Source organism: Patagioenas fasciata, chromosome Z (assembly GCF_037038585.1).
Source record: "Patagioenas fasciata isolate bPatFas1 chromosome Z, bPatFas1.hap1, whole genome shotgun sequence".
In the NCBI taxonomy this organism is placed as follows: Eukaryota; Metazoa; Chordata; class Aves; order Columbiformes; family Columbidae; genus Patagioenas; species Patagioenas fasciata.
Window position 1 is genome coordinate 25274668 of NC_092560.1, and position 26611 is coordinate 25301278.

Here is a 26611-nt window from a genome sequence, read left to right on the forward strand (position 1 = left end):
AGGAGCCGGTGCTACAGGCAGCGCCCCCCAGCGCCGACCACTGGCGCTTCGCCAGGCCCAGGCAGGGCCCAGCCAATCCCCGCGCTCGCCCAAGCCCCGCCCCTCCCCACCACTCTCTCCCACCCCAACGCCGAGTGCCGTGGCGGGCGGGGTGCCGGAACGGAAAGTGGGTTGAGGAGGTGGCCGGTGGAGGTTCGCGCCGAAGAGACGGTTAACGGCGGCCGTGCCCGAGGAGTGCGGTCGAGTATCTGCGGAGCGGCCGGTGGGCGGGCCGCGGCGTGACCCGGCGTGACCCGGCGACACCGGTGAGTTGCGAAGTGCCCTGTACCGGGCGTGTGACAGAAGCGTCCTGCCCGCGGGGGCTGCCACACCGGGCGCGGCGGTGGGCACGACTCGGACAGGTCCATAACCGGGAGTAAGAGGCGGGGCGCCCGCGTGGGAACTCTTGAGTTGGGACCGTTTCCTCAGGGTACCCTCACGGTGTCTTCACGCAGTGGTTAAATGCTAACTCAGCGGCGCTGAGGTGTTGTGACCGCTGGGACAGGTGCGGGGCCCCGTGGCGGTCGGAGCGCACACCGCTTGGCGCCTCTGCCAGCCCGGGCGTGCGGGTATGGTGCTCGGGAGAGTGGGTTCCTAGCCGGGTCTGGTGGTGCCTTGAGGGAAGCATGCTTCAGCTGTTAACCCTGTGCTGGACCTTTGTCACGCTATGCTGTTAAAAACAGGATGATAGCAAGTCTGCGTTAGAGTTATCACAGGTTCATGTTCTGTTTAAAGATGCTAAACTGAGCCCTGGTAGAGCCATTTAGGATTTTTGTGTTGCACTATTGATGACAAATTTGCTTTTGCAATTCATGTTATACATTAGTGAAGGGGGAGGAGGAGTTTGTGAGTTTTTTAATCCTCGTGGGTTTTGCCTGAACCTGGGATTAACTTTCACATACGCGATGATGTAAATTAAAGTCCAAAGCTCAACACGTGTCCAGATGTTATTTAGTTTGTTACCTAGCTTTTTTTGTGGGACAAAGGCTAGACCTCTGGAGCACAAATCTTACTGATGGTTTTTAGAATTTTTTTTTTGAAGTGGACCGAGCATCATGATTTCCTGAGAACAGATCATCTGTTTGCACTCTGTGAATAGACAGCCGATACCATAAACACGTGATGCATCATTGAACTTGAAATTACAATATTCTTAGAAAACCCTCTCATGCTAACCCATGAAACTTGCCAGTGCTAGCTAGTGTAGGTATGCAGCACCATTGTAGAGTAATGGCTGTAATACTGATGATGACTTGAACTGGTCAGTATGTCTTTTTTTATTATTATTATTATTATTCTTCTTTTATTTTTTAACAGAAAAAGCATATAGAGCAACCATGCAAAGATCACATCACGGACCTGTTCTCTGTTGAACTTCCAGTCATTGCACCAAGTGCAAAAGGATATTATTATTTTTAAATGTTACTTTGACAGAAATAGTGTGATTTTACTTTCATACTGATGCTCTGTAACAGTCTTTTTTTGTAGTATAGTACTGTTAATTGTTTGTCAGCAAGAGGAGATGGTGTTACCTACTCAGTCCTTTCAGATCTTAGGTGTCATAGGCCTTATCTCCTTAAGTGTGACCTAGGAGGACAGAGCAGGTGAAAAACAGGGTGTTTGCATGCTATTGAATAGTTATTAATTGTTGTGTGCTCATGGAGAACAATGTTTGACAAATGTTAAACTGCTTTGACAAACCCTGTAGACTAGTGCCGCCGCAAGAGAAGTAGCCTCGTTACTACCTGTCCTGCTACACCGCACCTTTGCAGGCATGGGTAACTGGGTGGTAAACAGGAGGGAATTTGTTCAGCTGAAAACCAAGTCTTCCCCTCCCTTTACAGAACTGTTTTTCCGCTGAAGTAGTTTTACAGTTCACTATGGATTCTGCAAACACTTGCTCCGGGAGAAAGTTCTAGGAAAAGAGCCAGGGAAAGACAAGATTGTGTCTGCTGGTAGCTCTGACTGCTGAGTGTGTTCAGCCAGCTGGAGCTGCAGGGTTGGTTTCTTGGCAGCACCAGGGATATGGGTAGACAAATGTAACCTTTTTCAGACTTTCAGTTTTTGATCTTTTCTGGAGAAGATCGAGTGCTACCTGGTCCTTCACAGTGCTAAGTCAGCTAAGATGGCTTAAACTGACTTTACAGATTATTCTGTGTTGGAGCAGAGTAGGAGTAATTGTGTGGTCTGTGATGTTAACTCTGACAACAAGGGAGTGGTGAATTCTTATGTTGCTGAGACCAGATTAATAAAACAGTATTTTACCATAGGGTTTCTTATAACCATTAATGAAATTCTAAAAACATCTTTCTCCTCAGCACGTCTCTTGTTTCTTTTTCAAGTTTTTGTTTGTTTGTTTGTTTTGCCACCACAGCTTCTGTTTACTTAGTCTTTTTTATACTGTTAATGCTTGAGTTAGAGATTGTGCTTTTCTTTAGGGACTCCTGTGATGTTAATATTGGTAGAACTCTCAGAGTTTCCCCAACATGACAAAAATACTTTCTAAGGTAAAATACATTGAAATCTGTGATGTGGCATGTATGTTGCAGGCTTTTTTTTAGCATTAGAACAAGCAGTTGAGCTGCTGACAGTAGCTTTGCAAAATGAAAAAAGAAAAAGGACAGAAAATAGGTCTTATCTATAATTGGTATCTTTTAATATAATAGCTGCTTTACTTGTTGTTAAGAGTTTTCAATGGCTGCTATTTTTGACAGTGAAAAGGAAGAACTGACAAGAAAATAAACTATGAAAGTATGGGTTATTGGCCTTGGAGGGTAAGTATTAGCAAATTAAATTTCCTCTACAGCTCAAGACTGAACTTCCTTTCAGAATGATGTAATTTCTATTTCTGCATGCATATTTTTTGAAAAGAGATTACAAATACACATGTATTTGTCTCATTTTATGGCACATAACTCTTAAGAAATTGTTCTGTCTCAGCTGGAGATGCCAGGTACCACCTCTTTCTAACCTCTTTCCTGGAACTGCTAGATTTACTGTCTGAAAGCTGTTGGAACCTTCCAGAAAATTTCTAGAGGTAGAGAGTATTTAATGTGGATACATTCTTGAGGGGGGTTGGATTGTGTCACTGTGTCTATATAAACATTTGTGAGCTTGTACATGTGTTTAAAAGATTGATTTTTTTTTTAATTCATGCAGTTTTTACTATGTTTTGTAATTCAGTGTAACAAATGGGGGGAAAACAACGCTGGCAGAAAAGCTTAAGAAAATGCTTCCCAACTGTGATATAATCTCTCAAGATGACTTCTTTAAGGTAACAGTATTGACGGAAAAAAACCTGATAGGTAAAAGTAGTCTTGAGTAGATTTTACTATAATTTCTTCTCTTTTCAGTTCTCCTATTGATAAACTTTTAAAATGTATGCTTCTTAAAATAATGTTGACTTCATGAGAAAAACAAAGAAAATGAGCACTGGGGTAATTGAACTTTCAGTGGCCAAAACCACTGAGCATACTCAGCAAAAAGAAGTTTACTATCTTCTTTGATACCTTTTTTAAATAAGAAACAGGTATACGTTGGATGCATATTTCAATTTACTTTGTGCTATTCAGTTTAATGATAGTGTGTTAACCCTACATCCATACAGCAATAGGTAGTTCTTTATCAAAACAGAAAAACAACTTTTGCGTTGGTGTTTGTTAAGGAGAGCGAAGCAGTTCTTATTTCTGGACTAAAGCTCTAATGAACTTAAGAGGTGTGATTTGGAGAGTTTGTTACTATAAGTGAAGTATTTGTATTGTATTTTAACAGTTGTATACAGCAGTTTAATTTTTAAGATAAATATAATGAATTGGGAAACAAAAGTGTATAACCCTTACGTTTGTAACTGAAGAGCATATATCTGTGACAGTTGTCATAAAAGTGGCCTTGAAAATATTCTGGTTTTTTTCCCCTTCAGCCAGAGTCTGAAGTAGAAACAGATGAACGTGGATTTAAGCTATATGATGGTCAGTAGCTTTGCGTTGCTTTTAAACATTGTGCTGAAATTCTGTTGTGCTCAGCTTCAACACTTCTTCCTCTCCACTCCGTACCCCTCTTCCCTTCTGAGCATGGCAATAAGCAAATGGTTGTTTCAGAGCAATCCTTTTCTCAGTTTCTTTCAGCTCACTGAGATAAATAAGGAAACTTGCTCAACTAGTGAATAGCTCAAGCTACTGCTTGACCTTTCCTTTTCACTTTTTAATCTTTTCCTATAATTCTACAGTTGTGTCTGGTGCACTAGCAAAAAGTACTGTTAAAAGCCTTGGCTTGCAGCATTGGCATAAACTTAACTTCATCACTTGCTATGTAATGATGGTGGGGTTTTTTTCACTCTGATAATGAACTCATGGGTTATCAGTACTAAGTTTTTTTCATTGTCGTGTTACACATAAGTCAAAACTTGGGTCTAATCCTGATACCTTTATTTCATGTTAGATCTCACATAGAGGCCAAATGTTTTGAAGTTTACAGTTAATGCTGACTCAATGTAACAATTTACTTTTATAGACTTCTAGATCCAGATCCATTTTAGGCCAGTGCTTTGATTCAGGTCATATCTAGTTGTGAAGAGTTACTTATTAGCTAATCTCTGATACTTGGTGATCACAAAATGCATTACTCAGAACATTGGCCAGAACCTTAAATTGTACCTGAAAACTGACTATTATCACGTATGAAGTCTCTGGCTCAGCTTCTAGACTTCATGAAACTGGAATGTGTAAGTGGAGGGATAAATTGAACATTCTGGTTCAAATATCTGGATTTAATGCTGCTCATGAAAGCTCCTCTAAAACATGTTCTCTCTTATGTTATCTCAAAGGCTGCCTTCTCTGTACTATTCAGTATTTATTCAATATTCTTACTTGTCTACAGACAAAAACAGGTGCTACGTTGTATTGTTTTGCTTTGTATGCTATCCTCCTTTCAATCCATCCATCCCCACTCTCCAAATATCTGAACCCAATAAAAACCCAAAGCAAAAAATTTTCAGTGCCTGCCTTTTACATCTGTGTCAGTGATACCTGACAGAAGGGTAAGTTTTTACAATTTTTGTGGACTAGGAGAATGCTCCCTGAAGTTTCTACTGTCAAGAGAAAGGCTGTGAAGTTTGTTTACACACTTTTTTTGTGCCACAGAGTTCAGAGAGACCACACTCACCAGAAATACCCCAATCCTGGGGAAAGCTTTAGTTTCAGAGTATCATCCGTTGTGAACATGGAACTACTAAGTGAGGATTTTTGGGGTAATCCTGTTCTGTTTTGTTTAGACTTACATGTAGATTATTTGATTCTTACTGATTAACCTAGGGGTACTTGGGGTTTTGGTTTGGTTTTATTACCTGTTTTTAAGGGGTGCCTAACTTCCTGTTTTCATCTAGTACTTGATGCCCTCTATATGGATGAAATGGTGAAAAGTATTCACAATTGGATAAAAAGCCCGACAAGCTCAGGTGCTGGGACAGAAGAGCCACAGAATACATGTGACAATCTGAAAAATACTGAAGATGTTTATATTTTGATTGTTGAAGGCTTTCTGCTATACAATTATGAGTAAGCAGTATTCTGTAACCCAATATATTCAAAGCTGCCCTAAAAAGGAAGAGGGAACTAAATATATTATTATCTTAGGCCACTTAATGAGCTGTGGAATAGAAGATATTTTTTGACCCTTCCTTATGAAGAGTGCAAAAGGAGAAGGAGGTAAGATTATGCAGTTATTGCTCACGGGGGTTCACTGTATTCCCTAACCTGGAGTGGTTCTTTTGTACTAGCTTTTCTTTGGTTCTTGCCAAATGTAAGCTATTAAGGTCATCTGTCCTCTGTGATTCCCAGTGAAAACTGTGTGGGTATTTAACCAACATTAACAAAAGCATGCTGAGATGTATAGAGTTATTTTTTGCTTGATTTGGTGTTTTGTTTTGTTTTCATTTTAGAGCACAGGGATATTTAAGTGTTAATTTTTTTACAAACACTGAAAATAGTATTTATTGTCCAGATAAATTGTTTGAGATTACTGACTGTATACTGGAGTTAAACTATGTTTAAAATGAGAAACCATTAAAAATATACTAGGCAGTATTATCCTTGGTTGGATACAGCTATGTGATGATTATTGTTAAAGTAACAATGTCCATATGTGATTTTAGTGTATACTTTGTTTAGACTGTGCATTGGTTGTACCATATATCTGATTTAGAGTATTGAGCCAGTGTCTGACTTGCCTCCAGTTTGGAGCAATACTGTGTTCTTGGAGCAATACATGTGCACAAAGTCAGAATCTTCTGGCTGAGTGAAGAAATCCTCCATTCAAACGGCTTTGGTTAGTTCTGCTTCTTGGTTCCTCACTAGACTCACCTTTAAAGGACTTAAGTGTTCAGGCTGGAAGTGACTAGACAAAACTGCTAGTAATTTAGAACTTGATAAATCTGTATACTAAATAAAAAAAGAAAAAGTAATTTGTTTTGTTAACATTTTCAGTGCAGCTTGATTTATAATTAGTACCGTTTTCAATTAAAAAACACACCAAACTTTTACCTTATCTTAAATGTAATTTGATTGACAGAAATAGGTGAGTTAGCAGATTATATTAAAACAAAAGAGCCTCCTTTACTGCAGCAGTTATACAGCCTGCTAGTCTGTTTTGGTTTTTTTTTTGGTTTTTTTTTTTTTTTTACTGTTTTGGTTAGATGCTCTTGTTAAACCATCTGACACTAGGGAAAAAAATGTAACGCATGTATGGGAAAGCAAATATATTTTTGTGTAGCACCAGAGTCTATCAGCCAGCAGATACACCGGGGTACTTCGATGGACATGTGTGGCCTATGTATCTGAAATATAAAAATGAATTGGAAGAGAATGCAAGTAACGTTGGTATGGTACCCTTAATTTTAAACTTCTAATACGCTTAAGTGTGTTACTTGTGCAGTTTTTATTGGGCTGTAGGGCTTTTTGAATGAGACAAAGTTTTCTTCAAATTTTTTGTGGCACTTGGACAGTAGGTTTGGACCTTTTGTTGGTTTATTTTTCATGTCTATAGGGCTTTTTGTTGTTGTTGTTGTTTTTGTTTTTAAATAATGATAACTATGAAGTTTAAAAATAGTAATGTTCTGATTGCTAAGTCCTTTTAACAAGCTAGTTCGTGTGTGTGTGCATATATAGGAAGCTTCTGAGACAATAGCTGTTGCACTAGCTGAATTCTTCAGAACAGAATTGAAATCTTGCTGAAGGCTGAAGATACTTTCTAGGTGCTGGATGTGCAAACTACAGCCATCAGTCTTGCAGAAGTGTCAAAGCTAAGCCAGCTCATAAGGCACTGCCATGGGCTTGTCTGCTGTTCACACTTGTACAGCTCTTGGACTGCCTTCTTCAGGAAGGCGGGGGAGGGGGGTGTGCAGAGGAAAGAGATGTCAGGTGGCTCTTCATCAGCACGAAGAATAGTGCGCTGCTTCTTACTGTACAGTGAGAATGGGAACTGCAGTGCCCTACCTTGACTTTCTCAAACCCTGAAACTGAGGTCTTCCACTGCATAGGCACCTTTCTGCTGAATTATTCCATTGCTCTAGAATATTATAACTAGAATATAGAATATTATAACTAGAATATAGAATATTATAACTAGCATATTTTCCCCTTATGTTATTTTTAACATGTAAAATTAATTTGGGAAAATAAAAAAAAAAAAAGAGAAGTACTGTTCTTGGCTTTTATTTTTTCATCTGTTCTGATGGCACCCATAGGAATACTGAAGACTTTGCCAATTGCTGTTACAGATAACTGGCATAGAACTCATGAAAACTTTTTCTTTCGTCTTTTAGTTTATTTGGATGGAACAAAATCACAAGAGGAGCTTTTATCTTTTGTGTATAGTGATACAATGCAAGAATTGAAAAAGCTAAGGGAAGGAAGTAAGTAATGTTGTACCTGCCTATCCCATTCCAACTTAACAAAAAGCTAATCCTTTTATATGGAAATACTGCAAGGATTATGTAGATCTATTTCTCCTTATGTATTATTATCCTTATACACATTTGTCCATTACTTTAAGTCACCATAAGCTATAATTTTAAGTTCCTTGAAGCTGGATGTTCTGAAGCAATAGGTGAATGCACTGCTATCTGATGATGAAATAATAAAGAAAAACAAAGTGGGGAACAGAAGGAACATGGGGCAAAACATCAATGAAAGCAGACGTGTTGGTGGTATTAGTTTCTAATATGCAGTATGTCACGTGCAGTATGTACAGTGATGTCATGTGCAGACAGAGAATGACACTACAGGTTAAATGTATACTTTTCATTTTTATTGTAGATCAGCAGGTTACAGCATGATAATGTAAAAGCCTGAGTTCCATTTCATATGAATTGAAAACCCCAAGACTGTCAGACTTGGCAAGCCAACCAACTGAGCAGGTGTTGTGTATGTCTATAATAGTAGTTCATACAACACAAGTGGATTTGTAGTGACTATTAATTCTGTAAGCCTCAGATATTGTTGAGTAGTATTGACAGTGCATTATTCTTTAAAATGCCATTAATCAGTCGTTTTTTTGTTGATCTTTAAATATGATTGAATATGTACATTTTAAAGAATATAAACATGTCATAGCATCCAAAACTAAAATATAAATATGCAGTTCTGTTGGATTAATATGTGTATTTGAACATGGATAAATGCAATTTGAAATGTTCACATAGAAATGGCAGTGATTACCTCTATTTTTATGAGCTTCTAATTGCTGTTAGACATAGAGGACTTAGCTATATGTTAGCTAATACTAGACGTAAGGTTGTATAAGCTGTTACACTGCTTACTCAGGAGCTGAAACTGTTATTGAACACATCATAACTGAACTTACTTAGACTTGCTAAATACCTCTGTGGTGTTTATCAAGTAGTTTTTATGTTTTGTATTGATTGGAGCAGTTGGGAATGGATATTTAAAAAAAAGCCGAACACCTGAAGAGAAATCAGGTTGCTGGAAAACATGGGGGAATAAGATGGAGAGAATGCAGATGCATCTCCAACAAGATTAAGTGTATGTGTTGTGTAGAGATCAAGGATCGCGATGGCACAGACTACTAGACAATACATGCATGCTTCAGGGAGAAAGAAGGAAGAAAGAATTCTTATTAATAGTTCAGATTGAAATTATAGTAATGAAGGTGTTCAGAAAGCAGGTATACTAAATGTATGCTAGAGCTCCGTTATAGGATTTGTGTACCTTTAGATAAACTAGAAAACTGGGAAGTTGAATCATATTTGATTGCTGAATAAGTAATGTATTAACTCTTACGTTTTCTTTACACTATCTTAAATTTTTATCAGCTAGAAAAAAAAATCGAGCTACATACATGAAAAGCAAAGGATGGAGTGTATTACTTACTATATGTCAGCTGATCTGATCACAGTGACTGCAATGTAATGCTTTATTGTTAACAGTATTAAGACTCTTAAACCTCTATGTAAGAAAAAAGTCTTAAACAGATTAGAGCTGTGTAAAGGTGTGTTTAAGACAAAGTGCTTCCAAATACTATTTTGTATTATTATTTTGCAGTAAAAATACTTGAAGTTGCATTTGTTCAAAATCAGTGATGGACTGACTGACTTCAAAGTGTATTTTTGCTTTTATTTCCCTTTGGAAGGGCTACAACCGTGACATACAATAATGCTTGGATGGTTGTGGTGGGTTGACCCTGGCTAGCCACCAGGTGCCAATCAAGCTGCTTTATCACTTCCCCTCCTCAACTGGGAAGGTGGAAAAAAAGGCTCTTGGGTCAAGATAAGGGCAGGGAGATCACCCAGCAATTACAGTCACAGGCAAAACAGACTTGCTGGAGCAAATTAATTTAATTTATTGCTAATCAAATAGAGTAGGAAAAGAAGAAATAAGAACTAATATTCACACACCTTTTCCCCCACCCCTGCCTGCTTCCCTTGAGTCCCAATTTCTCCAGCTTCTACCAGCAGCACAAGGGGACAGGGAATGGGGGTTGCAGTCGCTTTACACATTGTCATGTTGTCTCTGCCACACCTTCCTCCTCACCCTCTTCCCTTCTCTGGCCTGGAGTCCCTCCCACAGGAGACTTGGAGAACTTCTTCAAGCTGGGTCTTTCCCATGGGCTGCAGTTCTTCACAAATTGCTTCAGTGTGGGTCCCTTCCATGGCATGCAGTCCTTCAGAAACAGACTGCTCCAGCCTGGGGTCACAAGTCCTGCCAGCAAACCTGCTCCAGCCTGAGCTCCTCCCTCCACAGGGCCATAGGTTCTGCCAGGAGCCTGCTCCAGCACAGGCTTCCCATGGGGTCACAGCCTTCTTTGGGCACATCCACCTGCTCTGGTGTGTGGTCCTCCCTGGGCTGCAGGTGGGTCTCTCCTCCCCAATGGACCTCCACATGTGCTGCAGGGGACATCCGGTCTCACTATGGTCTTCATCACAGGCTGCAGGGGAGTCTCTGCTCCAGTGCCTGGAGCACCTCCTGCCCTCCTTCTTCACTGACCTCCATATCTGCAGAGTTGCTTTTCTCACACGTTCTCTCTTTCAGCTGCTGTTGTGTAGCAGTTATTTTCCCTTTTTAAATGTGTTATCCCAGAGGCATTACCGCTGTTACTGATGGGCCCAGCCTTGACCAGCAATGGGTTCATCTTGGAGCTGACTGGAAATGCTTCTCTCGGACACAGGGGAATCTTCTCACGTCTACCTTGACTTCAGTAAAGCCTTTGACACAGTCCCTCACAGCATCCTCACAGCTAAATTGAGGAGGTGTGGTCTAGACAATAGAGTAGTGAGGTGGGTTGCAACCTGGCTTAAAGAGAGAAGCCAGAGAGTGGTGGTCAATGGTGCGGAATCCAGTTGGGGGCCAGTATCTAGTGGAGTGCCTCAGGGGTCAGTACTGGGGCTGGTATTATTCAGTATATTCATCAATTATTTGGGTAAGGGAATAGAGTGTACCATCAGCAAGTTTGCTGATGACACTAAGCTGGGAGGAGTGGCTGACACGCCAGAAGGCTGTGCTGCCATCCATTGAGACCTGGACAGGCTGTAGAGTTGGGCGGGGGATAACCTGATGGAATTTAACAAGGGAAAGTGTAGAGTCCTGCATCTGGGCAGGAACAACCCCAGGTTCCAGCAGAAGTTGGCTAATGACCTATTAGAGAGCAGTGTAGGGGAAAGGGACCTGGGGGTACTGGTGGACAACAGGATGACCATGAGCCAGCACTGTGCCCTTGTGGCCAGGAAGGCTAATGGCATCCTTGGGTGTATTACAAGGAGGGTGGTCAGTAGATCGAGAGAGGTCCTCCTTCCCCTCTACTCCGCCCTGGTGAGACCCCATCTGGAATATTGTGTCCAGTTCTGGGCCCCTCAGTTCAAGAAGGACAGGGAACTGCTGGAGAGGGTCCAGCGTAGGGCAACAAAGATGATTAAGGGAGTGGAGCACCTCTCTTATGAAGAAAGGCTGAGGGAGCTGGGGCTCTTTAGTTTGGAGAAGAGGAGACTGAGGGGTGACCTTATTAATGTTTATAAATATATAAAGGGTGAGTGCCATGAGGATGGAGTCAGGCTCTTCTCAGTGGCAAACAATGATAGGACAAGGGGCAATGGGATCAAGCTGGAACACAAGAGGTTCTACTTAAATTTGAGAAAGAACTTCTTCTCAGTGAGGGTAACAGAGCACTGGAACAGGCTACCCAGGGAGGTTGTGGAGTCTCCTTCCCTGGAGACATTCAAAACCTGCCTGGACACATTCCTGTGCGACCTCACCTAGGCGTTCCTGCTCCAGCAGGGGGATTGGACTAGATGATCTTTTGAGGTCCCTTCCAATCCCAAACATACTGTGATACTATGAAGCCACCCCGTTACCAAAACCTTGCTACATAAGCCAAATATAATATGAAAGGAATAAATTTTTGTTGTTGCTTTTCCCATCCCTTCACAGAATTTGTAGGCTTATGGTGACCCTTTGATAAACTTTTGAAGTATTTTGTTACGTGGAGAAGTGTGCGTTGGTTCCAGAGGAACATAAGGGATCCTTTTATGAACTGAGAAGGATAGGAAGTGAAGAGTTAAGACTTAATGGGCTCCTCGTAGGAGGAGGAAGCATTTCAGTATTGGAAATCCTTGAGTGATTTTATTCAGCAAGTTTAGCCATGATTGAGAGGAGTAAATGAACAATGAAACTACCCACGTTTGCAGACAATACCTAGCTTTCTCAAGTGGTCTAACATTGGTCCAGTGGCAGGAGCACAGTTTTGTGAGATCCTTCCATGGACAAAAGTGGTAGATGAGTCCCAGTAAAGTTTTATGCATTTGAGGTGTAAATCATTTATCAGACTATAGATGGTAGTGAAGTTGTACTTCAGCAAATTGTAGTTACAGCTCAGGGCAAATATCTTTGACAATTCTTCTGAAACTATGAACCACGGTGTGGAGCTGCATCAAAATATTAGGTAGGCATCTCATGAAAGGGTATTGTGAACAAGACTGGGAGTGCTACTTTGCTCCTGTGTAAAACTAGTGGACTCACATTTTTGGTATTGGGCAGTTCCAGTTTCTACATTTGGAGGGAGTCCATAGTGGAGTTAAAAGAAGGACAAGTAACGTGATCACATGAATGGAATAGCTGCTTTGTGAGGAGAGACTAAAAATGCTGGGACTCTTGTCTAGGTTTTGGTTAAAACAAGACCAGTTCTCTTTCAGATAATTTTTCCTTCAGGTGAGTTCTTCTAGGTAACTGCATTTTTCTGAAGTGGGCTGCATGTTTTTCAAACACTGTCCACTCTAGAGCTGATAACACCCGATGTTTACAGTTTGACTGAGCTAATGGTAGGAATGGTATGCAGAAAAGGCCCAGGTTTATCTTGTATTGCTGTAGCGGCCAAGGCTGCTGATACTTGTTTCCCTGAAAATAAGCCTTAGCATGATTTTTCTGGATTTTTGAGGATGCTCAAAACATAAGTCCTGCTCCAAAAATAAGCCCTAGTTACAGTTCATTTAAGAAGTCAATTTAAACAGTGTCCAGGCAGGTATAGATGTAAAAAAGTAATAAGTTTTGGAGCAAAAATTAATAAGACCCTGGCTTATTTTCAGGGAAACAGGCTAAACTCCCTATTTCCCATAAGTGAGTGGGTCGTACTTGCAGGGAGGGTCAGACAGAACAGGTGACCCAAATTGACCAACGAGGTGTTCCATGCCATACGCATAATACAGTTTAAAAGCTGAGAGGTCATGAGGGTCTCACTTTATTTGTCCATGTGCGCCATCTGAAGACCCTGCCTGTTCTCTTGCCTGCAATCCTGATCCTGGTTGCAATCCGTGTACTCCTGAATCCTGTTTCCATCTAATGCTTAATCCAGTCCAGGACTTCCTGGTGTCTGCCCCGCAGCCTCTGCTACCAGCTCTCCATGGCTGCTGTGGTGCTCCAGGAAATTCAATCTTGGTGTTGGTATAGAGTGTTTCTTTGTTTATTAATATTATTAGTAAAGCTTGGTTTTAACTTTCCAGCTTGTAAGTCTCTTTCTCTTGTCCTCCTATGGCCTTTCCTTAGTGGGCAAAGCAGGGAGTTTAATAGAGAGCAGCTGCTACAATTTATTGTTGTTCTGCAATAAACGGTGACAAGACTCTTCACTCTGGAGATGAGAAGACTGAGAGGAAAAAAGGTCAAGGTTTACAAAATCTTCAAAGCCATGAGTCAAGTGGACGCAGAAATACTATTCACCACGTACAAATACTAGTTTAAGAGGCACTCCTTCTTCACATGAAACAGATTGACCAGTTATATTGAGGTAATACTTCACACAATGGTGAGCTCCTGAGATTTATTGCCACAGGAGGCAGAGAGTACCAGCACGTTCAAAGGGATTGGGAAGATCCATTGATGCAGGACCCATAGGAAGCAGATGGGGCTGTAGAAACTGGCCAGGCTCCCCTGTGGTGCCTAAACCATGTGTCCTCTTGACAGTTGCTACAACAATTCACGTCAGTGGGAAAAGAAGATGAACTCTTCCGAGTCTCCTTGTGAGATAAGGTGTTTCAGATGCTGGTATAAAAACTTACAGAACTCCACTGCAATGTGTGTATGGTGGCAAGATGGATTTGCTTTGAAGGTGTTACAGCCCCTGACAGGAATAATCTAGTCTGGCCCTGGCAGTTGTCTTTTGATGGCCAGGGCTGTGCCAGCTGTAAAGTATGTTAGAAAAGTTCCTTTTCCTTAGGTTTCCCATAGTGGAGACTCAGGCATGGATTCCAGAAATTCTTCTAAAATAAAAAAATTTATTCACAAGGTACGGCATTGAGCAGCTTGAGCTGGGTGTTTCCTGAAGAGGGGACAATTAGCAGAGGAAAAACTGTGACAATTATACCCCCACAGTCCAAGCCACCACCCCTTGCCTGTCACTCTGGGCCAACTGCAAAATTAGGGTCTGGAGTCTCACTGTTCTTCATTGCATCTCTTTATTTTTGTCAGGCAGGCTGTCAATTAAACCTCTAGCCTTCATTTGCTGTTTTTCACCTGCAGTTGTAGAACGTAAGTTCTTGGCAACAGCCAAAACATTCTTCTGGTTTGTCTTCTGTTAGGTGCAGTTCTGTTGCATTACTTACCTCCAGGTATGCAGCTACCCTTATCCTCTATAGCTTGAAGACTCTCAGGCCTTTATTACTTTACGATGCAGAAAGTTCAAAGTTTCACAGCTTACAGAAGTTATGCTAAGCAAACTTACTTATGCTAAGCAAATTCTATATTATCAGTTTCTAAACAAGTTCTACAAAAAGCAGTTGTCAAAGTTTAATTGCAAGGTGACAATAAACCATGGCAGATGCTCTCTGTTACCCCCTCTCTCACCCTCCCCTCAGATAGGAAAAAGTGATAAGGAGGAAGAAAAAGAGACTTCAAGTTGTAAAGGTTTTAAAGGCTTTACTAATGTTACTAATAAATAGAGAAAATGATACAAAATAGAGGAAACCAATCTTGAATGTCCTGTGCAGAGCAGGTGTGGCTCCAGTGGCTGCAGGGCAGGCACCCAGAAATCCTGGGCAGGACTTTACAGCAAATTGGAACTGGATTCAGGGATGCAGAGTCTCAGGCCTTGGAGCCCAGGCATGGGTGACGAGGTCCTCTCCAGATGCCGGCTATGGTCGAAGAGAGCGAGACCCTCATGATCTCCCTCTTTTGTAGGGTGTATGATGCGTACGGGATGGAATACTCAGCTGGTCAGTTTTAGTCACCTGTTCTGTCCGCCCCTCCTTGCAAATACACCACTTTCGTGATGGGACATGTGAAATCTTATCAGAATACCTGGTTGTTACAGTAATAAATCTAAACATGAGCTGCTTCTGCATTCCACTGGTCATCTCATCAGTCCTGGAGTGACCAGCATCTCAAAAAATGTGCAGCTAACTTCAGGAAAGTGCAGTTACTTAGAAGAACTTAGCTGAAAGGAAAATTCACTAAAAGAGAACTGGTCTTGTTTTTAACAAAACCAGGACAGCAGTATACCAAATAATTCAATAAGCTAAGGCAATCTGTTCTCCTACAAGTGTTTGGGGAGAGCTGTAGGACAGGAGCCTGTGGTTCGTTTGTGAAGAAAGGATGTTTTTTTGGAAGTCATGTCACCTTCTGCTGGCTGCAACTTTAGGTTGTCATAGCCAAAGGAAAGCTTTGCTAAGTGTCTTGCATATGTTTATAAACATGGTGGTGATAGAAGTGGTGCTGTTCTATAGGAGGCTAAGGGGCTGCGGCTTATACAGGGTGTTTCAGAAAGATGGCCCCAATTTGCAATCGCTGTATCTCTGCAACCACTAACTGCCCACTTGAAAGGGCAGGGCACAGAGTTTCCAATTATTTCAACCTAATTACTCATTAAACCATTTGTAAATTTTTGTGTAATTGTAACATGTTGCCATCGTCAAATACAGTGCTTTCAAATTGGGCCTACCTTTTTGAAACACCCTGTATATAAGAAGTACAGGATTAGTTTGACATCAAGAAGGTGTCAAAATAAGGGAAAGACCATTGTAATGTAGTATTCATAAACTCCTATGTAGTAGCAACAAACTTTTTTATCTCACAGAGCTAGTGCTGCCAGTGTTAGCGTACCAAAAATCTTCTCCTGTTACGTTACTTGGTTAATTGCACGAGTACCACCTCCTGCAGGGCTTTTAGCGGATGGTTGATGAAGGACAGTGCTCTTCAGGCTCTCAAACGGAGGAGGGGACGGTCCTTACGAAGGAAGACTAGATTATCTCCGGGGGTCCCTTCCAACCCTGACCATTCTGTGATTCTGCGGTTAAACACTGTCCGGGGCTCCCTACCCCACGGAGCCGCCCGTTAACTATCCGCCTCGGCTGCGGGAGTGCCCGGTAGCCCCGAACCCGCCCGAGTGACGCTCCCGGCGCCGCGCGGCCCCGCCCCGCCGCCGCGCGGCCCCGCCCCCCCGTCGCGCGGCCCCGCCCCCCGTCGCGCGGCCCCGCCCCCCCGTCGCGCGGCCCCGCCCCCCCGTCGCACGCCGCAGTGGGCCTGCGCATGATCGTCTTCTCGCGATACTCCCTGCCTGAACGCACGGTCGAGCGCGCTCCGTGCCACCTCCCTCCCTCCCGCCTGCGCCGGAAGTGAGGGCGGGAGCGTGCGCGCCGGCGCGACCGTTGGCGGCGGTGGTTGCGGGAATGTCGGCCACGTGCGCTGTGTCCCGCAAAGCGCAGCCGCCGCTGCCGCCGCGCCCCGCGGGCGAGAGGGACCCGCCGGCCAAAGCGATGCGCAGGGGGCTGCGGCGAGGCCACGAGCAGGAGCGGGAGCAGCTGCCGTGGCCGGGGGAGAGCGCGGAGGGTGGAGGCAGCGAGCCCGAAGGGGAACAGGCGGCCGCGCCGAGCGAGGAGCGGCGGAGGCGGCAGCCTGAACAGCCGAGGGTGCTGGCGGCCAGCGGGGAGGAGGAGGCGGAGGAGGAGCGGCTGGAGCGGGAGCATTTCCGGAGGATCATCAACGCTTTCCGATACTACGGGTAACCGAAACCGGCCGCCGTGTGTGGAGGCCTTGCCGGGGCCCCGTCCTGTCCGCCGCGTTCTTCTCGCACCTGCCTGGCTCCCCGGGCTCGGGAGCTCGCCGGCCGTGCGGCGGCGCTCCGGAGCTCGTGGCTCTAATGAGCCTGTGGTGTGTCCGCCTCCCGCGGTCCGTGCTCCGGGAGGCGCCGTGCCTGCAGCGGAAGCCCGGGTCAGGAGAGAACCGCTGCTCCCCTCACCCGTCTGCATGCGCACGAAGCTGCCTCGGTGCCCTTGTCAGCCAGGCAGCACAAAAAAGGAAGCCCAAGGCACCTCGAAGTGCGATGCACCTGAGAAGAGTGTAGAATCTCTCTTTAGAAGTCAAAATGCTTTTTGACGCTGTGAAGTCCTCAAAACGACAATAGCACCTGCTGGCAGAGACGCAGGATTGTTGGGGACGTTTTTGACAAGCTGTTAATTTGCGCTAAAGACCTGTTGTTAGGGCTAATGGATGCTATTTTGTTATAACTTGGGTTTTTTTAGACAGCTATTGAGTCAGAAGACGTCTTTATGGCCCCATAGGTGTGAGGGAGGGCCCAGCTTTATGTCTGAATGCATTAGATGGAAGAGAAGACAAAAATTACTCAAACTGCTGGTAGCGGGGACTGGCTGAAAAAGTTCAGTCCTCTGTAGTACTTTGGTAAACAGTCTCCATTACTTTAGGTTTGGGAAGCAGATTTGGGATGTAGCTACACTGTGTATTTCTGTGGATCAGTTGAAAAACCCGCATCATGTGAATCGTTATTATATTCTTCACCTTTTCTATTAACGTTAGACAAGTATAATTTTTACATGATGGTTCTTGGAAGGAGTGGGTGATTTTTATTCTGTATGCTGTTTTTATATAGGGATTTTTTTTTGTTTTCAGGACTACTGTTTGAGTGGGAGGTTGGTCTAGATGATACTTCGATGTATTTTTCCAAACTGAATTCTGTAATTCAGTTTGGCCATACTAAATACTTTATGTTAGTGCAACAGTCAACTGTAGTTTTCTTATATCCGTGATGTAATTGCATCCTCAGGCCTTAGAAACTGGGAACATCTTTCTCAACTTGAACTGTTTTTCTGAGTTGTTTTTGAATACTTCAGTTTCAGTAAACACATAACAAAAGGATAGGACTCAAATTTTCAGTGCAGAAATTGAATTAAATTACCTCTGCCTCAAATAAATAACACTGAATATAAGTTAAGTTACATATCTTGGTAATTGAAAAATAATTTAATTTGAAACATCTGTGTGAGTAAGGCAATAACACATTTTCAGTCCACACTAAAGTTACTGTGGTCTTGAGACATCATTATTTGTATGTAGTTCTGATTACAGTGAATTATTAGTCCTGCTAGAAGGTTGCAATTCAACATGAAAGGGTGGAGTATCATGGGTGAAAGAGTTTTTCTGATAAAACTTTGAAGATGATGTTAAGCTGAGCTTATATGCTTTATATAGTGGATGGGTTTCTTTTTCTTATTGTTCCTTCTCTTTTTTTGTTCTTAAATGTAGTTTAAAACTAGTGTAGCTATTGCAACGAACATGCTTTTTTTAGTAGCACATATGTGATGTTGGAGATATTAACTCATCAAATTTCTAGACTGAAGTTGCAGTTAAAATTGCAACAGTTGCAACTTATGCTCTCTGATGGCTAGTTTTCAATTCCTTGCTGCTGACACAAGAGTTTGAGAAACTGAGTTATGACTTGACCTGATAAAACGTTTTGCTGCTGCCAAAAGGGGCAGTATTGCTTGTCCTGGTTTTATGACCTCTCTAGAGTCCCTATGACCGTACTCAGCCAACTTTGCTTGCTAAACTGACAGAAATCAAATCAAGTCTGTGTCAGGGTCTCTTCAGGGTTAGCAAGTTAAATGAGCTCTATGATAGGTCCGCTGAGTGCTAGAACAAGGTGGAGGGCAGCACTGTTCTGGGTGAGGAGAAGGAAGAGAAAAGAAAAAACAGACCTCTTTCTCCTGGCAGTAGATTCGTCTTTTTAATGGAACTTTTATTTTGGGGAAATGGAAGAGTTATTTTTATCTTGGATCAGTTACATCCTCAAGTAGCAGTACTCGAGGGGAATATGCAGTTAAAAGAAGGTAGTTTAGTATCTTAGTGCGACTGCTAGGATGCCAGTATGGTCCAGCTGTGACTTGTACGATTCTTTCAGTAGTAGTTGATTTTGAAGGTCCCTGTTCCCATTCCACTTCTTGTTATTTCATCCGAAGTTTATCACTACATTCAGCAATTGATTCCATTTAAATTGAATTTGTGAAACAATCTGGCTGGTCTTTATGGGTTTGGGGGCTGGTTGTTCATCAAATTTTTTAGATCTGTGTATTGATCACCTGTGCTGGAAGTGAATGGCAAATGATAAAACTGCAAGAAGAAAACAATGGCCCTCTTAAACTGCAACATGTTGGAAAGAGTGGTAATGTAGAACTAGGGCTTAAAACAACCATCTTGCCTAAAAATTATTGAAAACTCGTTTTTTAGTGAGGAATTACAAAGTCTGGTCACTTTCTATGTCTAAAAAAATGAATAATTGTAATTGGAGTAGCTTAAAGTTAATTATCTGTATTTAGTGTGTGTATTTCTTATAAATATCTCAATGACCTTAAACTTTTTGGTTTTTAGAACGAATATGCATGAACGAGTGAACAGAACAGAGAGGCAGTTTATATCTCTCCCAGCTAACCAACAGAGTCTTCTTCCTCAATTCCTTCCTCACCTTGACAAGATTCGGAAGTGCATTGATCATAATCAACAGATACTACAGACCATTGTGAATGACTGTGCTCATATGTTTGAAAATAAAGAATATGGAGAAGATGTATGTTAAAATGGACTTTTTCATACTCCAAATTTAAATTTTGTATGCTTTTGGATTTTCTGCCTTCATTTTTCACAACTTTAGGCTCCTTGACTTTCTTTCCTTTTGCCTTTCTCCTTTCTTGCTTCTTGTTTGCTTATGTTTTCTCACTCTTGTTTTTCACATCTTATAGAGCTGACGTGTAATAAAATGATTTGTGGTTAGTCCTTTAGTTACTGTTAAGAAAACCAATGGTGAATCTGGCAAATGACAGTAATCATGTATTGTGAAAAAGCAGTTTTTCACTCCAGAGTTCTAGCTCTACCCTTATTACATTTTAAAGTTATTTTTTCAGTTGACAGTTTAGAGTATAAATGGTATTGCCTGTCTTACTGTAGGTTATTATATGTTATTGCATTCTGAATCAGTTACAATTTTAGATAGGCCAAGTATTTTTAGCGTTATCATCTAAAAACTTTTTCACTACTTACCTGCTTTTTCAGTGTGGCATCTCTAGCAAAAAAAATTGCACTCAGACTGGCAGATATGGAAACTAAAGTCCTTTTTTGGTATCTGCAGGCAAGGTACAGTAATGGGCAGCTCTAACGTGAGCTGCTCAGTATTGCCTCATGAGTACCTAAAGGGATCCTCTTCTCAGTGTAAGCAGTTCAGACTCTGCACTAGCGAAGCCCCAGTCCTTGAGTGAGGACTATTGATTATGCTCTGCTATGCCATACTTGCTGTATGGTTTTTTTGATGTGGAACCTGGTCTCTTTGGTGCTGAATTTAAACCAGCAATTTTAATTTGTGTAGGATTCTAGGTTGGATTTGAGCCCTGGTGCCAGGAGTGAAAAGCAAGTGCTTTGTCAGCTAAAACTCCCAGCAGGCCTTATAGCATGGCTTTTATCTGTTTTTTATTTTGTTTGTTTGCTTGTTTGTGTGGTTTTGGGTTGGTTTTTTTTTTTCCTAAGACTGAAGAAACTTTGTATATTTTCCATTAACCTTTTTTTTTTTCCTCCACTTTAATCAGGGAAGAGCGAAGATTACACCAGCTTCAACATTTGACATGGATAAATTAAAATCCACTTTGAAACAATTTGTGAGAGACTGGAGCGAAGAGGGAAAGCCTGAGAGAGATTCCTGCTACCAGCCAATCATTAGTGAAATTGTAAAGAACTTTCCGAAAGAAAGATGGTAATAGTGTTTTAAGACTTTTTTTTTTTTTTTCGGATGTCCACTGTTGCAGAAATATAACAAACTTTTTATGAAGTAATGAAAAATTTGGATTTAAAAATACAGAAATTACTGTGAATACAGTGGAATTTATTTTTTGATCAAGAAAGTTTTTGTTTCTAATACAAGGTGTTGGAAAAGAGCATAATCATAAACTTCACAAAGGAATAACAGACCAGGAATAATTGTTTTTTTGCAGCTTGATATGGTGGGATATCTGTTAATGTTTAAGAGACCTTGGGAGGCTGTGGAGTTAACTCAGTTGGGCTCAGTGATGTAAAGTTTGCAGATTCTCAGAGTGCATGTACTGCAGATAAAAGGAAGGATCTTTGTGACAGCAAATATGAGTATTGTCTTTCATGGTAGAATGAGAAAGGAGGGAAGAAGACTTATAAGCTCTAGTGCAGCTTTATTGCACTAAGAATTTAAGCTCTAAATACTGAATTCTAGCCTTGATCTCAGCCAGATGTTACAAGGCAAGTCTTGAAAAGAGCTTTTCTGCATCTGTGAGGGTAGCTTTGTAACTACTTTAGCTTGTTAATGCCACCAAAATAGTAATTGGTGCAGGGTTTTCTTAGGTAGCTTTAAGTAGAAGTATACTGGTAGAATCTCAGAAGATACTGCTGCTGTAAGAATTCTATGTGTAACTTTTCTGCAACTTAGTCAGCCAAGTCATCATAAAGTACATTTCAGTTTAAAGTTAACACTTATAATGGGAAAATTTGTGAACTTTTTACTCATAAATGTAACCGGTCAGAACTTAGGTTTGATATAGCTGGGTGTTTCCATGGGCCGCCTTCTTTCTCACTAATTGCTGATAATGCACTTGTGCCAATTTGAAAGCAAGTTCTGCTGGTCATCTTTTAATTTTCATTAATCAAGATTGTTAGTGGTTGCAGAACATGGAGTGGTTATCGTTGATTTATCCTTTGCTTTGGGTTAACTTACCTCAAGGTGGATGCACCACTAAAGATACTTTTTCTGAAGGTAAACTTTCTACAATATGTTTTTAGTGCTAATAGTGCCCCACGTAAGATAAAAATGAATTAGATACTATAGGTTACCTGATGTACCTCTTATATGCACATCTGTAGGAAGAGTCATAGTTTTGAAAGTAATCATTCTAATCTCAAAGATAGCACATTTTTCTCTGTATGCTAGCTTTTAAAGCATTTTCATTATGGGAGAAGTAACTTAAGTCAAGTCTTAGAGATTCATGACTGAATTTGGGAAGTCTTTTAATTTATCATCAAGGATCACTATTTCAAAACACCCAGTTGGTATTAGGAAGCAACATGTGGTAACAGGTTGGGTGAATCTGAAGTTGATGGTTTTGTGCTTCTTCACTAGGAATTCTGTTGTTGTTGTTGTCAAACACACCAAATATGACAGTGCTTCTGTCCCTGTTGTCGTGGCTCTGAATTACCAGTTAGGGTTTTTTGTCTCTAGAGAAATCTCAAACATCTCCAGTAAAAGTTGCAGTTTGTCAAATTAAACATTTTTTTATTTATAAAATATGTATTACATACCTATTTATTTAATATTAATTATTGTTATGGAGCTGTAGTAGCACTTACGCAAAACCTGTTCGCTGTGTATGTGTTGTTACTTACTGCCATCAGCTTGCTCTTTTTCTTACTGACAGAGGCTCTCTAGCTCAGGTGCACTTAGCTTTTTGAGGCAAGAAGCAGTGTATTAACTGTCAGTGCCACCCCACCCTTGTGCAAGAAGTAATTTCCCTGGCAGGGCAGGCTGGCTGACCAGTTTGTTCCTTTTTCACAGTTTTGGAGGGGAGCAGTTGTTTCTGATTGAACAGATGGACATGGCCTGAACGAACCGTCGTGAAGTTAGTCTGACTGTTGTGTATAATGGATGCAAAGTCCATTTCCTCTGGAGAGGACTCACTGTGGGCACTAATGCGGGAAGATGTTTCTTTAGAGTTCCCTTTTGTAGCACGAAGCGCTGCAGTCTCGTGAGATGATGAAAACGCTGGAGTGAAAGTGTATTGTTGGCACTGGGTGATGAAAAGAGCTTTGCCTTGGTGTCTTTTGGGTTGAAAATTATGAATAAATAATGCCTTTAAAGTTGTCAATACAAGTCACTTTTTGCTCTTTAATGTTTTCGATGGAATTGTACATTCAGTTTCTAGTTAACAATATTTGTGAACATTATTGATTTCATGCATTGGAATAATGTGAAAAAAGAGTTTAAATTTTTGAAGCTATTGTGTATATCTTGTTCCATGCATGCTCATGTTGCTTTGTTGCTCTTTGCACAACTGGCCTGTATTGGTTCAGCTGTTATGCAGAAAAAGGGAAAATAAATGATGAAGTGCTCTATATGCTTGCTTTTCTGTCATGCAGAAGAGATACAAGCAGGGTAAATAAGAACAGTCTTGTGATAAGGTGCCTAGTTATCTTGTTTTTCAGCCCAGTCTTCTGAGAAGACTGTCATCTAAAAATAAAATGGCAAAAGCTGTTTCTTCCTCCCATTCCTCTTCAGAGAAAATTCCTTCTTTCTGCTTAGCACCTTAACACAGACTCTGTTAACAGGATCAATAAAGTTTTAAGTGAAGTCCCATGAGACAAGGTCTTCCTGAAGAACTGATAGATTTCCTTTATTATTCATGTTAGAATTTGTCTGAGCTCACAGGATGTCTGTAATGCTGTGTGCCTTTTGATGATGCCATTTAAATTTCTTGGATTTCTTGGATCTGAATGAAACATGATTACTGCTTTCTGTAGGAGAAAATACTAAAACATAGATACATTATTATTTCTTGATACATTATTATTTCTTGTTTGTCAAAGCATTTTTATGTGGAAACACTAAGTTGAAAATCTAAATGAGCATACTGATACATTATTTTTTTTCTACTTTTGTTTTCTTTATTTTCTTTTCTACTGTAACCATTCCTCCTTATGGGAAAGGATGTAAAGATCATCAACTTCTTGTCCAAAAGAGAGCAAAGAAATTATTAACCTTTTAGTTAATTATAATTCCACAGCAGAGAACGGTAAACCTAAGGTATTTTCTCCAAAGTTTTCTTTTATTCATTAACTTGGCCTCTGAAGCCAGTTGAAGTTTTAATCTATCATGCAGTCTAGCAGTTCATTGCATTTTCCAAGACGCTAAGTAGAACGGCCCCAGTCACCAGTGCTTAGTTTCCATTTTATCTGAAAAACATAGCTTATTATTAGTTGTAAGGCTGAGCTTGGCTATGCTTCCTGCATGTGCTCAGCCACATTTCTAGTGATGGTAAGATTTCTGCTGTTTACCTTATATGAAATACATCTGTCTTTATAGGGTTTTTAATCTCATCAAAATTTGTGCTTTGCCTAAACTTTGCTATAAGCATTGGATTTAAGAACAAACTATGTCTTCAGTGTTATTGCAGTCCACTGAAGGCTTTACAAGTCTTTACATGGAATTACAGAAACCTCAGCTGCTAAGGTTGGAGAATAGTTGGTCTTCAAATGATTGTGCTTTTTAGCTATCTTCATTATTTTATTTGAAAAATAGTAGTTAAAAAAAAATCTGTGATTCTGTGCTGTTTCCACTGATTTCTATGTATATGCTGTATATTAGCACTTATCAATCTTAGCTAACACAAGGTTGCAGTGATTATTTAGTTTATGAAAATGAGGTTTGTGTTTAGTCACAGACACTGACCTTTCTTTTACTGAACTTCAGTCTACCTTCAGCACCATCTTTTTTTTGTTAAAGCACATTAGTCATAAAATAAGAAGCCTCTATTTTTGTAATTTTGCAATTTCAGGAGTTGAGACAAACAGAACCATGCGGCCTGTTGTCTTGCTCTTTGCCCAGCCTCCTCTCCCCACACCTGTCAGGTTAATGGGCCGGTGTTTATTCCCTGCTACCACACAGGTTTGTAGTGGGTATTTGTTGGATACCCCTATGTGCCTAACCTATGCTAGATCTGTGTCATAGAAATCCTCCTGCTGCTGGCTAGTTTGGGGATAGTTTTCACTGTGGGTAACCATGGATTATTACCAGTTATCCCAGCATTTTTTTTTAGTTGTCTTTGCTATTGCTGCAATTACATATCCACTGGAAAAAAAACCAGGTCTTTCTAGCCTCCTAAATTATCTTATGACTTCAGCCAGTTTCTGTGCTGGTTTTTAGCTGTTCTAATGATTCAAATGATAGCATAATACAGGCCATTGGACTGTTCCCACTATCACTGGGTTTGTACCTTCATTTTTTGGAAATTCTTCATTTTTCACTAGCAATTCCTTTTAAGTCTTGAAAAGCTAAAGGTGTTTGAACATTGCTTTTGATAGCTGGACACTATCAACATTCAGTACTTGTTATGCAGTAGGTTTGCCACATATCTGATTTCTGATTATAGCTCTTGAACCAATTTGGAAGGCTGATATCAGTGTTATGGCCTCAGATTTGATTATATTGTGTTCTATTAGCTGTGCTCTGTATGCTAAAATGAAGTTGGTGGCCACCACCAGATCCTAGCAAAAGATATGAAGAGTGTAGATAGAAATTAAATTGCTAACAAGTTTCCAAACAGACTTTAATCCTTTACTAAAGGTGCAAAGGGAAGTTCAGTTAAAATCAACTATTTTCTAAGAGTGGGAATTGAGAAAATTAGTTCAGAGATACAAAAGCTGTATATTTACAAGCAATTTAAAATTAACTCGCTTGTCTATTAGAGGCTTTATCTTGTTTTAGGATGAACAAAGGTGCAGATTTCAAAATGTGATTACATGTGCCTAGTTATTAGATTGTTTTAAGAGAAGTGTCTTTTCTAATCAGTGCCACTTGGAAGTGGCATAGGGCTTTTCAACCCACTCATTGTAGAAGCATCCACATACAGCTGCAAAAATCTGTGTAAAGCTAATCTGAATACATCATAAATAAAGTTATATATAAGGAAATAATAAAGTTAGAAATGCATTTAGGATAACATTGTACCACTACAAATAGAAAAAACCAAGATTGTGGTTTTTCTACCATCCCTTAGAAAGTGGATTTTCTTCCTTGTTCTTCTGAGTCCCTATTTTCAAAATTTTCATCTTGATCTGGTAGTTTTCCCCTTAATTAATATTTCTTTTTTCAGTAGGACTTTCTGGCTAACTTTCTTCTGGCTTTCCTTCTAGAAGAGAGGTAGGGAGAACTGTTGTTTCGGAGAAGTGCTCTTAAGTATTAGCGAAGTCTTGATTTCCTGCTTGTTAATCAGAAAATGAATCTGCAAGTATAATGGAATGGAAATGAAAATCAGAAATGAGAACAACTTTGGTTTTCCATCTGGGAGGCTTCACTAGTCAGATGATTAAACCACAAACTGAAAGTCACTGTTAAAACTGCTTTGTTAGTTTGTGTTGCCTTTAGAAAATAATAGTACTTTGGGGTAATGTTTTCAGAAATGTACTACTTCTCAGAATTTACATAACTCCCTCACTCCTCTTCATGCTTATGCAGCATGCTCTTTTGAACCCTTTCTGGCATCCTGAATTTTTATGTAGTCAAAGACTTTGCATTT

At 40.8% G+C, this 26611-nt stretch overlaps 2 protein-coding genes across 3 annotated transcripts in view; both read left to right on the forward strand.

Annotated features, from left to right (window-relative positions):
* The first annotated feature begins 75 nt into the window (after positions 1–75).
* Positions 76–19814, forward strand: NMRK1 (nicotinamide riboside kinase 1). Of its 2 annotated transcripts, XM_071801843.1 has the most exons (9): positions 76–305; positions 2754–2813; positions 3223–3313; positions 3959–4007; positions 5420–5591; positions 5670–5741; positions 6805–6911; positions 7856–7945; positions 19686–19814. In XM_071801843.1, exons 2-9 carry the CDS (start codon positions 2785–2787, stop codon positions 19706–19708), a joined length of 633 nt encoding a protein of 210 aa, XP_071657944.1. In that variant the 5' UTR covers positions 76–305; positions 2754–2784; the 3' UTR covers positions 19709–19814. The 2 variants fall into 2 exon arrangements, with proteins under 2 accessions (XP_071657944.1, XP_065717785.1); XM_065861713.2 differs by lacking the exons at positions 76–305; positions 19686–19814 and adding an exon at positions 8349–9624 and having other exon boundaries at positions 1326–2813.
* The window catches only part of CARNMT1 (carnosine N-methyltransferase 1), a 21719-nt gene continuing 11719 nt past the window's right edge, over positions 16612–26611 (forward strand). Inside the window, exons 1-3 of the mRNA XM_065860507.2 lie at positions 16612–17025; positions 19686–19881; positions 20891–21054. Coding sequence (XP_065716579.1) covers positions 16694–17025; positions 19686–19881; positions 20891–21054 — 692 coding nt within the window. The 5' untranslated portion in view covers positions 16612–16693. The remainder of the gene's footprint in view (positions 17026–19685; positions 19882–20890; positions 21055–26611) is intronic.